This window comes from Salvia hispanica, chromosome 2, assembly GCF_023119035.1.
Source record: "Salvia hispanica cultivar TCC Black 2014 chromosome 2, UniMelb_Shisp_WGS_1.0, whole genome shotgun sequence".
NCBI lineage: Eukaryota > Viridiplantae > Streptophyta > Magnoliopsida > Lamiales > Lamiaceae > Salvia > Salvia hispanica.
In genome coordinates this window covers 14,044,011-14,059,283 of record NC_062966.1, presented here as the reverse complement: position 1 = coordinate 14,059,283, position 15,273 = coordinate 14,044,011, and the positions used below count along the sequence as shown (strand labels likewise).

The following is a 15,273-nucleotide window of genomic DNA, read 5'->3' as shown; positions in this document are numbered from 1 at the left end:
TCCACTACTGATAGGCCACTTAGTTAGTGCCACGACTTGGGATAGAAATTGACAAAATAAAAAGATATAGAGAGAAAATGTTATAAAATATTATTAGCGAAGAGTGAAGGGCGTCTATCTATAAATCTATAAAATGGAAGTTTTTGGGAATAATTACATCAATGCCATTGATAATATAAAAAAGAATTTCTAATATACTTACTATGTTATTAAATTTAAATATGTGTTATAAAAATTAAATGAAATATTAATACTATAACTCTTCATTTTTTTCATGATTAACTACCTACTAATGACATATTCATTGTCACTTACCTATAAAAAAGGGTACCATAGTTGCACTTTGGTTGTCTTCTACGAGACTACGCCAACTCCTGCCACCTCTTTTGCCATTTCTCTTCCTCTTTCTTCAATAATCCATGATTCAGATTCACACCAAACTTGCAAATTATAATTTAACCAATATTTTTTATTTGTTTTTTACGTTGGAAATTTAGAAGAGCCCTCCTTTCAAGGTAATTGGTCATCTTTTTAGATCCCCATCATCACTCATTCTGCAGATATACAGCTGGAGGAAAAGGGAATTTCACGCCGGAGTGGTGGCGGAGGCGCAGGCGAGAGGTGATTAATTATTCAATCAATCTTTGAAACCTTAGCTTTTTGCATAGTCAAAATTGTTTAATTTGTTGGTGGTGCAGCCAAGAGCAAGACCATGAGATGGCAATCCACTTTCGCATTCCGCCACTCCTCCCATCCGTGGAGCAGGAATCTGGAATTTAAATGTGTCCAAAAACTCAAGCATGTTACCATGTGTTTGTCAATGACTAATTACAGATGTACAAGTATAAGAGCATCCTCATCCGTGCTCTTAGCTAAGAGCACGGAAGTGGGCCCGGACCCACTTTTACTCTTTGTCCTTAGCTAAGAGCACAACACCCACATCCGTGCTCTTAGCTAAGGACAAGCTCAAGGGTCCCACCATTCTATTATTTAATTTAAATAAAAACATTTCCACAATATTAAACTTCATTAAAAATACCCGAAATACTATTACAAATTACAAAATAATTAAAAATTACATAATTCAAATCCTAAAAATTAAAAATTACACAATTTCCTAAAAATTAAAAATTACACAATTAAAATCCATAAAATTAAAAAGACCCACTACTCGTTGGCGAATTTCGCCCAAATGTGATTGATTACATATTTTTGTAGCTCAGTGTGGGCTTCTTGTATCGCGCTCGTTCACCGTCGTATGCACACCTCGGCATGGGGGAGACCTCGCGGTTGAGCTTCCGGCTTCATCCTCGTCGTAAAAGTTAGCCGTCCTCGGTCCTTCGTCAGCTATAATCATGTTGTGCAAGATAATACACGTGTACATGATGTCGGCGATATTCTTAACGTACCAAAGCCGAGAAGGGGACTTCACAATGTTGAATCGGCCTTGAAGGATACCAAAAGCTCTTTCGACGTCTTTCCGAGCAGACTCTTGACGCTGCGCAAAAAGAATCTGTCTTTGCTCTTGTGGATTGCTGAACGACTTCACGAAAGTCGACCACCTTGGGTAGATACCATCGGCGAGATAGTAACCCATGTGGTATGCATTTCCTTTGACGGTGAAGACGATCGCCGGTGCTACACCATTCAAAACATCATCGAAGAGTGGTGAAGAATATAGCATGTTCAAGTAGTTATTGGATCCGGCAACACCGAAATATGCATGCCAAATCCATAGGCGGTAGTCGGCGACCGCTTCAAGGATAAGCGTTAGGCCGCCGCCTTTGTGGCCGCTTAAGTATTGCCCCCTCCAAGCAGTCGGACAATTCTTCCACTTCCAATGCATGCAGTCAATGCTGCCTAGCATACCGGGAAAACCGTGGACTGTTTCGTGAAGACGAAGCAACCGTTGACAATCGTCGGTGGTGGGTGCCCGAAGGAATTCCTCGCCGAAAGCGAACGAACGCCGTCGCAAAAACTCTTGAGGCATAGGATTCCAGTTGACTCACCGACATGCAAATACTCGTCGAAGAGGTCAGCCGTTTGCCCAGTAGCAAGTTGTCGGATGGCACAAGTACACTTTTGCAACGCCGTGAGACTTTGTCGACCGGTTGCGTCTGCACCTTCTTGAAAGTATTCAACGCGGGTGGACAATGTGTTGACAATACGCATAAACAACCGTTTTGACATGCGAAAACGGCGCCGAAAGTAATCTTCTGGATACCACGGCTGGTCGGAAAAATAGTCGGCAATGAGCCTTTCGTGGGCTCCCTCTCGATCACGAGGGATGTAGCGACGTTTTGCTCTAGTTGGTTGAGGAGGAGGGGCGGGGGTATTGGCGGCGACATAGGCTTCATAGGCGGCACGATATTGTTCATAATATTCTTGTTTTTCGCGCTCCGCTTCCACAATGAGATTAGTGAAATCCATTTTTGAATTTTTTAGAGAGGGTTTGGGTGAGAGAGGAAGATGTAGATGATTTAGTATGAAAAAGTATGAATGAGAGATAATTTTATGTGAAAAGTGGATGATGAATATGTGTATTTATAGATGATTTTGGGATTTAAAAAAAAAATCACAAAAATCCAAAAAAACGTCCATAAACGGCTCTATTTTTTGGGAATCCAATTTTTTTAAAATTATTTTTTGGTATTATTTCGAATTATTTATGAATTTTTTAAAAAATAAAAAATAATAATCGAATTTGCCAACGGCTAAGCCGTTGGCCAGTCAGGACGTGCCACGTAGGGCTGCTCAGCGGCACGGACGTGCTCTTAGCTAAGAGCAGCGCCGGGCCACTGGCACGGACGAACGAGCTCCAGCGGCGGACGGACGCCGCCTGCTCAGCGGAACGGACGGACGGACGCCAAATATTTCACCGCTGCGGATGCTCTAATAGGAATGGGGTGTTGTGCGTTGCAGCCTGCCTCCTTTACTGGTAAAATCACAACTTCATGGCTCTGAGTTTGTCCGCTTGAGTCTTGCATAGTATTATTGTAACATTTACATCTTGCCTTTGAATTTTTGGTGCAGGTGTATCTTCCGCATTTGCTGTTTATATTGTTCTCCTTGCAGGTCTTTATAGGTGGAATGTATGATTTTTTTCATATAGTGCTCTATATGAATATTAGGTTGGCAGCTCTTATTCATTTGTCTTTCATTGGACGTGGTATGGGTGGTAGCAGCTACACGGGAAGTAAACCAATAGTTTTGTTTCCCTCGGCTAAATGCATGCATATTGATATCTGTTGTATATTCCATGCTATTTTTTGTATTTTTGTTGATGATTTTGATCGAATTGGCTATCTTCTAATATATATTTATATATTATTTTTATTGACATGTGTTTGAGATTGATCTTTTGTAGTATAGATATAAAAGTGATTAAATGATATGTGATTTGTGTGCAATTTTTAGTTTATAAACTTATTTGGTTATATGAGTTTTTATTGGTACAATAAATTGCTATTGTATAAATTTGTGATTTTAGAATATGAAATTATAATATTGTTTTTCATACTGTGTATGTGTTGTTTTTTTTCTTTGTTTGATTTCATATTTTTTAATATTTTTTTTATTTTATATATTTATGATGAGTTTTTATTGGTACAATAAATTGCTATTGTATAAATTTGTGATTTTAAAACTTGAAATAATAATATTATTTCTCATTCTCCGTATGTGTTATTTTTTTTTGTTTGATTTTATATTTTTTAATAATTAGTTTTTATTTTATATATTTATGATTTCAGATTTCATACAATGATATTTTTATGAATTTATAAAATCATTTTATAGTATAAAATAAATTTAAATAAAAAGAATGGGTCGTGCATCGCACATGGGTGATACTAGTTTTATTAAAGAGAGACATTCATTTAAAATAGAATTATAAAATTATAATTCATTTTTGTTGATAGTCTGAAATAAAAATAAAGAAAAATCATATGGTTATGGATGAAACAAGTATTCTATGATCAACAAACGGGTCCGTATTTTTTGGGCATGAAATCACACACAGAGTCGATCGAAAATATAGTGTCAACCATATTTATTTGCATTGCAATTTCCATATCTTATAATGATGGTCGTATTCGTATACTAGTATAGTTGTTGGATGGGAAGATGGTGTTTAGGTTAAATGAATAGATATCATTGATTGAATAACTAAAATTAATTAATTATTTGGTTCACATGATCAGATTCGTGACAGATAAATTAGTCTTTACCCAATTGAATAACTATTTCAGCACGTTAAAGTTGAGTTAATTTAGTACCCCTATTATTTAGGATCATCTTTGTTTAATTTTCATAACTATGTCAGATTCATCGATGCCTATTATGTTTGAGGTGTTAAAATAAGTCATTTTATCTTTGGGACAATACGAAAAATCGGATAGCACCAACTAACAGGCCCATGATAGTTTGAGGTGTTAAAATAAGTCATTTTATCTTTGGGACAATACGAAAAATCGGATAGCACCAACTAACAGGCCCATGATAGTTTGAGGTGTTAAAATAAGTCATTTTATTTTTGGGACAATACGAAAAATCGGATAGCACCAACTAACATGGCCATGATATTATTTAGCATATGTAAAGACTAAAGAGTCTCTTTTGGACTTGAGTTATTTATGATTTCAAATTCAGAGCACCACCAATACACCATTTGTTTTTCCTATATTTCTATCATTTACTTCGTTGTTTCACCTTATGATCATCGCACTACACGAGATGTCATTGATTATACATTGTTGAGCTTTTTGTACATACAACCAAAAACAGGATTATGACACTATTTGATGGCATATAGTATAACTGACAATACTATAGAGACATCAAAGCACTCTATCTCCATTCTTGATGCCAATAGAAAAGACAAACGAATTGTGAAAGTTCTATACTACTTTATGGAGAATAGGATAAATACTCCCTATTTTATTTAGGACATTACACTTTAAAAATTATATGCCTATTTCCATTTTAATTTGTCTAAATTAAGATGTCTTATTTTCATATTTAGTAAAAATTTCGTCTATTTTCTCTTTGCACTAAAATATTAATTCCATTATTTTAGTATCTCTATGTTATAATTATACTCAATAATTTTATCTAAAACTCTATGTCATTGATAAATGTGGTCATCTTGAATGGGACGAACGAAGTATTTGTTTTTATGTTACCAACACATTGATTAAGTCATAAATGTCTAATTCAAATTAATATTTATTCTAAAATTTAAAATTATACTCTCTTTTCTACGTACCTCTAACAAGGAGTAGCAAATCTTCCCATTCTGATTCTGTGAAAAAAATGTTATTACACCCAAATCTGGATTTACCTGAGACATAAGTGAGTTTCTAAGAAGTTGCTTCTTGGAGTAGTTTCTTTGACAAAGTCATTTTATTGAATTGTTCCTACATGTTGCGTCCTATCCTATGTTTGTAAGCATTTTGTGTAAGATTTTAAAACCTTTTGTTTGGTGTTTACTCAAATACAACCTAATTAGTTTTTTCTCACATCTTCTTCTTACACATCATTTTTTATTCTGATTTTATTTTACATTTATGAATTATGATTGAATATATCTAAATAGATCTATAACTATATATATTTAAGTAGTACATGATAATTTATCATTTCATAATTGAGTTATACAAATTTCTTAAGCTTTAGATTTAAGTACAATTATAATTAGATTTTGTTATATTATACCAATAATCTCCTAGTGCACATTTTTCAAGTATTAGTATTAATACAAGTGAGGCGCACAAAATATACGGAATCCAAAATCTATTAGTTTAGATTACATTAATGTGATTATACTGATAAAATAAAACAGAAATTATAAAATGAGTGTACAACATAATGCTCCTTTTGTTCCAAATTAATTAATTTATATTCTTTTTAACATTCCAAACTAAATGACTCATTTTTTCTTTTAACAAAAATTAATATTTTTAATTTTCCCACCTTTTTCTCTTTCACTTATTTATTTAATTTTTTATGAAGATTTTATTTCTCCAGCTAGCTCACTAAACACCCTTTTTAAATTTTTATGTCAAAAAAATGCATCGATTAAACTTGGGATGAAGAAGAAGGCGACATAAATAATTACTACTAGTAATTTGATAGGCTTGGTCAAGGAAGTTGGGCTTTCTATAGTCTTTTCCCACCAATATATTAAGAAAAGATTATTGTCATTTTACTGACCCTGGCCCCACCCCCCAAATAAGGCACTAAGTTTTAAAAGTCTTTATAATTTGTCCTCAAAAACCTTGATGTAAGAATTCTAACAATGCCAAGTACAAAATATCAACAAACAAACAACAGAAAAACACAAACCCCATCATTCATTTCCCAATCAAAATCAACCCTCAAAACAGCATTTGAGAAGAAGAAAAGTTGAAGAAGGTGAAGGCTATGGACAGACTGATCAAACCAGAAGTTCAAGAACTCAACTTCTCATTCACCAAAGGCCACAAATGCACCCAAACCTTCAACCTCACTAACCTAATGCACACCATGCCAGTTGCTGTTTCCCTCACATCAACCGATCCATCTCTTTTTTCTCTCCACCCTTGTCTCTCTGTCATCCCCCCTCTCTCCACTGCCTCCTTCTCCCTCTCCTTGACCAAGCCTCACCACCAGCCTCCCCTCTCCACCCCTCCAGCCGTCGTCGTTCGCTCCTCGATGCTCCCCACGAGAAAGGCCAGCCATGATCACCTCCTCCACCTCTTCTCCAAGCCTGGCCCTCATATCTTCAAGGACGCCACCATTCCTATCTCTTTCGTCGGCCTAAACGTCGCGCAGTTTCTCCTCTCGCCTTGTTCCAATTCCCTCGAGCTCGATTTCCAATTCTCCAAGGCCATCTCTGTCTGTGATGAGAAGCAGCTCTCCTCTCTGCTCAGATCCGCGGTTGCGAATGGGAAATCTCACTTTATTTCGACACTGATCGAGGCAGGGGCGGATGTTGGTAGCCGCAGAGAGAGGTGTGATGAGGAGGAGACTCTCATGTGTTTAGCTGTCAAATCTGGAAAGATTGAGTCTGTGGAGATCTTGATTGAATCCGGATGCGTGGTTGATCCTAGCGTTGACCTTCTGTTACACGTGGCCGCCGCGGCGAACCACGTGGACATGATGGAGATCGTGTGCCTGAGCTTCGTGGATCTTGATTTAAACGCGGTGGATATGCAGGGCAGGACTGCCCTGCATATCGCTGCGCTGAATGGCCATGCTGAGGCCATTCAGTTTCTCATCTCAGTGGGGGCTGACGTGGATGTCACCGACCGCGAGGGGTGGACCCCGCTGCATTTTGCAGCGGAGAATGGCCACCTGGACGCGGTGGAGCGGTTACTAGCCCAGGCGGTGTTTGCCAAGTACGCGGTGAACAGGGATGGCAAGACCGCGTTTGGGCTGGCGGTGGAGAGGGGGAACTCGCACCTCTACGACGTGCTGCAGCTGGGGGATGCGCTGCAGAGGGCGGCCAGGCTGGACGACGTGCACGCGATGAAGAGCTGCCTGGCTCAGGGGGCGAAGGTGAATGGGGTGGATCAGAATGGGTGGAGTCCCCTGCATAGGGCGGCGTTCAAGGGGCATTTGGAGAGTGTGAGGCTTCTCGTGAGCCACGGGGCTCGTGTTGATTCGGTTGATGGGTCGGGATATACTCCGCTGCTGAGGGCGGTCGAGGCGGGGCATGTGGAGGTAGCTATGTACTTGTTGTCTCATGGGGCTAAGGCCAGCCTCAAGAGTTTGAGTGGGGTGGTCAAGTTTGATTTGGAGGGTTTCAAGAAACATCCTTCTCTTGTCAACCCTTTACATTAGATGGAGAGAGGGGTTTTGATGTTTGTACATATGAAATTTTGGTTTTTTTTTTGGGTGCAGTATAGATAATGAGAAGAATGTGATCAGATTTTTGTATCTGTTGATATTAGCCCTGCTCTTTATGTTCTCTTTTGGGTGATGTTCTTGAATACTGAACTCATGTAATGAAATCAAAATGAAATCTTAAGTGTAAGTTGATTTCTTTTTTGTTGTTCTTGATTGAAATATGTGAAGGAATGTATTTGAGATTCATAAGATTCTATCTAAACTCTTATTATGATTTACTTAAAATCTGGTGACCCAGCTAGTTGTGGTTTAGTTAGAAAGTGGAGTAATTTGAATATGGATATTCCGTAGAATATTTCACAAGCAAACGACTTTTCTATATGACATAGTCACCATATAACATTAGTATATCAAAATACCTAATTTTAAAGAATACTCAAGTGTTGGAAAAAGACCAGCTGCTTAGTCCGAGATAATGCTAGCTAGTAGTATTAATTTCGAAGACTATGGTTTGGAAAAATCGCAATTTAATTAGCAAGCCATTCTTCGAAAAGCATATAACATAGCATCCAATTATTTAATATTCAAAATAGAGAGACAAACTCTCGATTCCACCTAGTCGGGTGAATTACGGGCAGCACTCCACCCGATCGGATTAAACAGCTGAATGGAGCCACTGAGTTGCCACCCGACCGACGGGACAATATCTATCCGGCCGAGCTAGGTGGCACAACCTAATTCACAATTTTTGCATTTATCAAAACCATTGTTTGTTATTCCCTATTAACCTCACATGAATGCCCTCTTTCTGTTCTATCAGACAAAGCCTCAATCAAACGAATCAACTTCATTGGTAGCAATGGTATTCATGATATTGTCGCTTTGGTCACTAACAAAAGAAGCATTTTTTATTTTTTATTTTCGCTTGTATTAAGTTATTCTCACTGAGAAGGAGTGCTTATTTTATTTGCGGTTACGTGTATTATCAGATAAGTTGTAGTAATGCTTTCAATTATTTACGGAATTACATATAATTAAGAGCCAATGACGCGAGATTAGATTTTCAATATTATGTGTGAAATATTTATTGAGTTGTTGGAATGTCATTTCATGCCTTCATAATCACAGCTAAAAACAAAAGTCCACTTTTTTGCTTACATAATTGGCTGATATTTTAATCTTTAAAAATAACAAGTCGCAAGTTTTTATTTGCCCACTTGATAAATTAATTGCATTCGTGTTTTATACACTATTTTGAAAGTGTGAGTTGTGCAATCGAATGGAGAATGCATTACACATTCATATTTACGTAATACATGTAGTATGACCAATGATAAAAGTCAAGATCTCGAAAGAATACAAACAAAAATATAAATTAACGATAGAAGCAAGAGTTGTGATTGTTAGGTATAAAGAACAATAATCAGAATATAATATAGTACTTCCTCCGTCCCATTTATTTACTACTTTGAGGTGTCCCACTTTAAAAATCCTGGTTGGACATTCCATTTTTGTACATAACAATTACCCTTCAATTTCCAATTAATTACCAGCAATGCCATTAAACAAAATTTAAAATTAGATTTTATTAAACACCCTCCCCCCAACCCTCCCTTTAACTCCCCCCACCCATTTCTTACTCATCTCTCTGCTCTACCCACCCATTTCTTCACCACCACCGCTTTGTCATGTCTCCCACCACCAAATGCCGCCACCATCAAACGGAGACGGACACCTTCTCCACCAAATGCAGCCGCCATCAAACAGAGACGGACACCTTCTCCACCGTTGTCCCTGAAACTCAGTTCTCGGTGAGCCCTACTCTCTCACCGTCGGCCGATCTTTCATTTGACTCCAATTTCGAGTCGATAGGCGTCGATTTGTGCCGGAATTGCTTGGTGGTACCTGATTCGGTGAGCTCCACTCTGTCACCTCCACCCACTCTCCCAACGTCAGCCAATCTTTCATTTGACTCCAATTTTGAGTTGATCGGTGCCGATTTGTGCCCGAATTGCTCGGTGGTACCTGATTCGGTGAGTCCTACTCCGTCACCTCCACCCACTCTCCCACCGTCGGTCGATTTGTGCCCAAATTGCTCGGTGGTACCTGAAACCCAGCCCACTGAAGGCAAGGGTGGCTACACCGAGATGAGAATTTGCTCACTGGTACCTGAAACCCAGCCCACAATTCCAAGCTCTTATCCAATCAAGTTGCCTTAACTTTTGGTGTCTCTAGAGTTACTAAGTCGACCACAATTATAGATTAAACTACCAAAAGCACGACTAGGACAAAGACCTCACTCAAAACCTCAACTCTCCCGAGTTTTATTGCATTAAGGTGTGATTTATTCTTATTTTCAGATTAATTATATCATCTCCCGATTAATCTAATTAATCCTACACAATCAAATGGTGATTAAAAAATTAAAAGGAATTAACCCAAGAATAATCAAATAACTACAAGAGCAAGATAAGAACAAAATCAATTGGATAAAAACTATGAAATTTATGCATCATCACCAAGAATTTGAAAAAAAAGGTGTTTGGCTACTCATGTTCTTCACAAAAACCATGTTTGAAATAAAAGATTCTATGAAATACATGGAGAAAAGATTAAGATTCTCCTGTGAGAATGAATCTATGGAATGACAACTTCAATCTTCCGATTGGAAGTCTTCAATCTTCAATTCTCTCTCTCAAAGTGTTCTTGGGTGTGTGTGTGAGTGTTGGAGGCGGTAGGTGTCGAATGTGAAGGAACTGGCAGCGGAAGCGCACACATAAATCAATTACATAATAATTCAGATCTATTTAGCGGATTATTTAGACAAATTCTATTCGCGTAGTTATCACATGTATCATGCTCATAACTCAAATAATAACATGCTTTATGTAACGACCCGCCCATCTAGGGTATAGTAAATGCGGCGATCGTTAACTAGGCGGACTTAAATGCATCAAAGATCATAGGCTAGGGTTCCATTTAAAAAGGGATTTAACCAAAGCATTTAATGAACAATTAAGTAGAAGAAGAATAATGCTTTAGCAAAGAAATCCAACAAAAGGCTATCGCAATAAATGCTTATCAAAGATTCCAAAATATTCTCAACTGTTCCATATCCAAAATATTCCCACGAAATAAAAGAGTTTAAACCCAACCAATAGATCACAAGTTTTCATAATATAGCGGAAGCGACCAAGAAAGAAGTGAGGCTATGTATGGAGACACAACGACACTTAGAGTTCCAACAGATCATCTTATTATTTCCTACTCAACACCGCCGCCCGCTCGTCACCGCTCAACCTGCACATAGGGAAAACACATGCAGGGCTGAGTACTATAATCATACTCAGTGGGCTCATTGCCGAAAACAGTTTTATCACAATTATAGTTATCATGCCATTTTCAAGTGTCCATCGGGGTTTTAACTTTAGAAAGACCCGAGGCACCAAAATATATTCTTTATCAAATATCACGGTCGCGCAACCATTTTTCACATCGACGTTTACCATATCCTCATTCTACATGACAAGGAATGCGGCCGCAATCCAGGTCACTAGACCGGCCAACCCGTACGCTGACACTCGGTCTAACATTGGTGTACACTAACCCAAGTAGAGTTTGCGGCTCTACAAGGATCCGAATTCGATTAAATCAATAGTGGCATAGCCACGAGGGATAGGCACGACAAAACAAATCAAGGCATGATAACACATATCTCATTCTCATCAATATCAGTTTAGGACAATGTCCTTATTTTAAAAGAAAGCCCACCTCGTCGGCTTAGCTCGATAGTATTCTCTTCTCCTCGTTTATCACGCTGAGAGCGCGAAGCATCACCTTTAAATTAGGCGTATCATAAATTAGTTTCAATCATTGATCTCAAATCATGCATGTTCCCATGTTTCCCTTTTTCCCATCGATAAATCTTTAACATCATCATTCAAAAATCGAAGTACGATTAGCATATCGTTTTTATTCGACTAACACTCCAAATTCACCATTAAATCGTGTCACGCATGAGTGTTCTACACACACAACACACGCACACGCACACCACACATGTGCACGCACGCCGAGGCGTGCGCACACACACACACGACCACACACACGGCCACATACACATACACACATCCATACATCCCAAATTCATCAATTTAGTTTCCCCTTCACTCAATCTAAATGCATGTGGCTCAAGAACACCGATTAATCGGTAGAAGAAGAGGAGATCAAAATTAAAGTATCTTTTCCAAAAGAACGAACGGTAGAAACAAATTATAGCCTTGGTTCTTTAATAAAATCTTGAACTTCAACTTGGATTCTTCTCAATTGATGAAGAATTCTTGAAGAAAAGTAGAAGAAATTTTGGAGAGAGTGGGGAGAGAAGATTTCGAAAATAATGAGGAGTGGGGCGGCGGTTTCTGATGATTTAGGTTTAGGATTTCTCTCCTATTTATAGAGGTTAAGATATACTCCAACAATTAAATAATAAAAGATATGGAGGGGATTTGTTTGTTGGAGTAGCCGAAAACTTGAAGAGAAATAGTAGGGAATTCGAATTCTAGGCTTATTAAATTAGCCTATGATTTAATTCAAACGGAGTAGAATAAGATATCACGGAGCAGAATAAATAATTAAATCTCCCCAATTTAAAAGGAAAAGTGGCGTGACTTTTGATTTCTTCAAAAGGGATTCAAAAATCAAATCCTAATTTAATTAGGATATGGCAATATCTTCTTAGATATAGCAAGATATGGTAAGATATTCTAGCATATTTATATTTATTCATGGAAGAGAATAAATAAGGGATCAAATAATATAATAACAATTCCTTCTTCTCCAATATATGAGATTTTCGAAAATCTCAAGAAAATCAAAGGGTGGAGTTTCGAAAATTCCAAGATGGAATTAAAGTATAATCGGACTTTGGATTTAATTTGGATAATTATCCCAAACAAATAATTAAATCCAAGAAAAAAAATAGGATTCCTTCTCCAATAATAATGATGGCCGAAAATTCCACACATTTAAATAATGCTCCTATTTAATTCTCACTCATCCCTTAGGCAAATAATTCACCACAATTATATTTCTCCGCATCAAATATTCACACCAAATCAATCATTTCTTTACTTCCTCTTCTTTTTCTCAACGCATTGACCTTTCAACGGCCACGTCATATTTTCCACATCTTTGACTATTCAATAGCCACGTCATACTTTCAACAAGTTGACTATTCAACTCAATCTCAATTCTCATACGCAATTAGGTCACAAAGACACCATGCAATTAATTACTCATCAAATAATCCACATATCATAGCATTTAAGGCATTTAATGCAAAAATTTTATAACCCGAAAATTAGGGTTTGAAAAAGTGGGGCGTTACACTTTAAATTAATTGAAACCTAAAACATGCTTTTCTAAGGTTCAGCCATTATACCTTGATGATTCTCCAAAGAATCGAAGATGGCTAGCGCCTTCTCCACGTGAAGAACTTTAGTACAAAACCACGGATCTTCTGACTGGTTCCCGGACTGTGAACTGATATCAGGGTGGGTTGATCTCACCAGTGCACTAGGACTTAAATAGAGAAGACAGAAATCCTTTCCCACGGAGGAGAAGAATTCGACCACTCCTAGGAATAGGGGGGCCGAAAATTTTGAATAAAAATTAAGTGTATTTTCTATCTCCTTTATTCTCCTATTTATAATAAGTCACATATTGGGCCCAGACAGGGATCTATGGAAGGCTTTGGATATGGGCTCCTCCAATTAGCTTTTTACTAATTAAATTAAACCCAATTTAATATAAGCTAAAAATTGGAATATTACGAGCAGCCACTATAGAAGTAATATTGCACTCCCCATCCAAATCCGAAATTACAAGTACTTCGGGTTTCCAATACTTTATATTTATTTCCCGCGCTTAAGATAGAAACATCCATTAATTAATTATTGTCTGCTATGGACTTAATTAATTAATATCTTATTTATTCCAAGAGAGGACTCAACAAGAAAATCTTATTTATTATTCATAGAGTAATTAAACTCCAACTAGCTAGGTTCCGAATAATAAAACCTTATTTCAAGCTTCTCTTGAGGATGTTATCAAACGAGACTCACCTCGCGCACGATTCAACATAATAGCAATCCTAGCACCGCTAGATATTAATCACCACTACCCAATATACCAGGCTTATTGGGTTGCGAAAAACCCGCACCATTTGGTAAGTCAAAGTAGTGCATAATCAATACCGTATGCTCAATGCTAACGTACATTGATTGAGAAATAATTTACGAGACCTCGTCTTTCAGTAGATAGCATAAGGACTGTCTCGATGTTAGATCCATTCAGTGTTATACCACACCAACGTCATCTTATTTCAGTAAGGCTTAGAAATAATCGGACTGACATTGCAACCTTTCACGATTGGTAGTCTAAGCCTATCTAGGTTGTGAAATTATTCTTTTTCTTTGTTTAGAACTGACCGTGTTACTTTAAAGTGAACGACGCCCACAACCGGTCTACTAAAACAAAGACTTAGACTTTGTTAAGTTACTTATACATTTAAATATGCAATAAACATCCATTAAATGTAAAACATAACAACATTATGACAAAAATAATCTGTTTATTCATTTGGAAAATAAATAAGAGTTTTAACAATATTCAATCACTCGAAAGGTGATTTCTAGTATACAAACTCTAACAGAATGTGTGAACCCTAGGCGTTTTTCCCTTTAATCTCCCATAAAATAAATCGCATTTTTGGCAAAAGATTACGCCAAAATAGCGTACCCGGCCGGGTGGAATTATAAAGAGTAAAATTCACCCGGCCAGGTGGTCATTTTCGACCACTGTCTGATTCGCGCAGAATCGCTGTACCCGACCGGGTGAATTTACAGGATAATAATTCACCCGGCCGCGTGGAAGTTTCTGGACTGCGCAGTGTTCTTATAACAGCCATAACTTCTTCTACAGAATTTCGATTGAGGCGTGCGAGATACCCATGCGAAGCTCTTTCAAAGACGAAGAGATTGATATGCATTAGGCGCCGATTGGACTTCAAAATCTTCAGTAAAAATTGTCTCAACCCAAGATTGCTGCACATCCACATATTTGTACTCCCTCCGTCCCAAGATAAGTGACCTACTTCTTTTGGGCACGGGATTTAAGGAATGATATTTAAATAAGTTAAAGTGGAGAGAGTAAAGTATGAGCGAGGGAAAAGTAGATGAGAGAAGAGAGAATAAAGTAGGTAGAGAATAAAGTAAGAGAGATGACTTTTTGCTAAAAATGGAAATAGGTCACTTATAGTGGGACACCCCAAAAAGGAATACAAGTCACTTATCTTGGGACGGAGGGAGTATCTTTTTCTACACATTCTTACCAAAATGGTCAACATACCAACACAATAGAGAAGTAGATATAAACACGCTCAAT

The 15,273-nt window shown here is 37.6% G+C and overlaps 1 protein-coding gene across 1 annotated transcript; it reads left to right on the top strand.

Annotated features, from left to right (window-relative positions):
• The first annotated feature begins 6,423 nt into the window (after positions 1-6,423).
• LOC125206324 (protein VAPYRIN-LIKE-like) lies at positions 6,424-7,824 on the top strand. Its single transcript, XM_048105595.1, has one exon. It carries the CDS (start codon positions 6,424-6,426, stop codon positions 7,822-7,824), a length of 1,401 nt encoding a protein of 466 aa, XP_047961552.1.
• The last annotated feature ends 7,449 nt before the right edge of the window (positions 7,825-15,273 follow it).

Excerpts from the sequence above, each read along its gene's own strand:
- LOC125206324 (XM_048105595.1), top strand. The coding sequence starts at position 6,424 with ATGGACAGACTGATCAAACCAGAAGTTCAAGAACTCAACTTCTCATTC.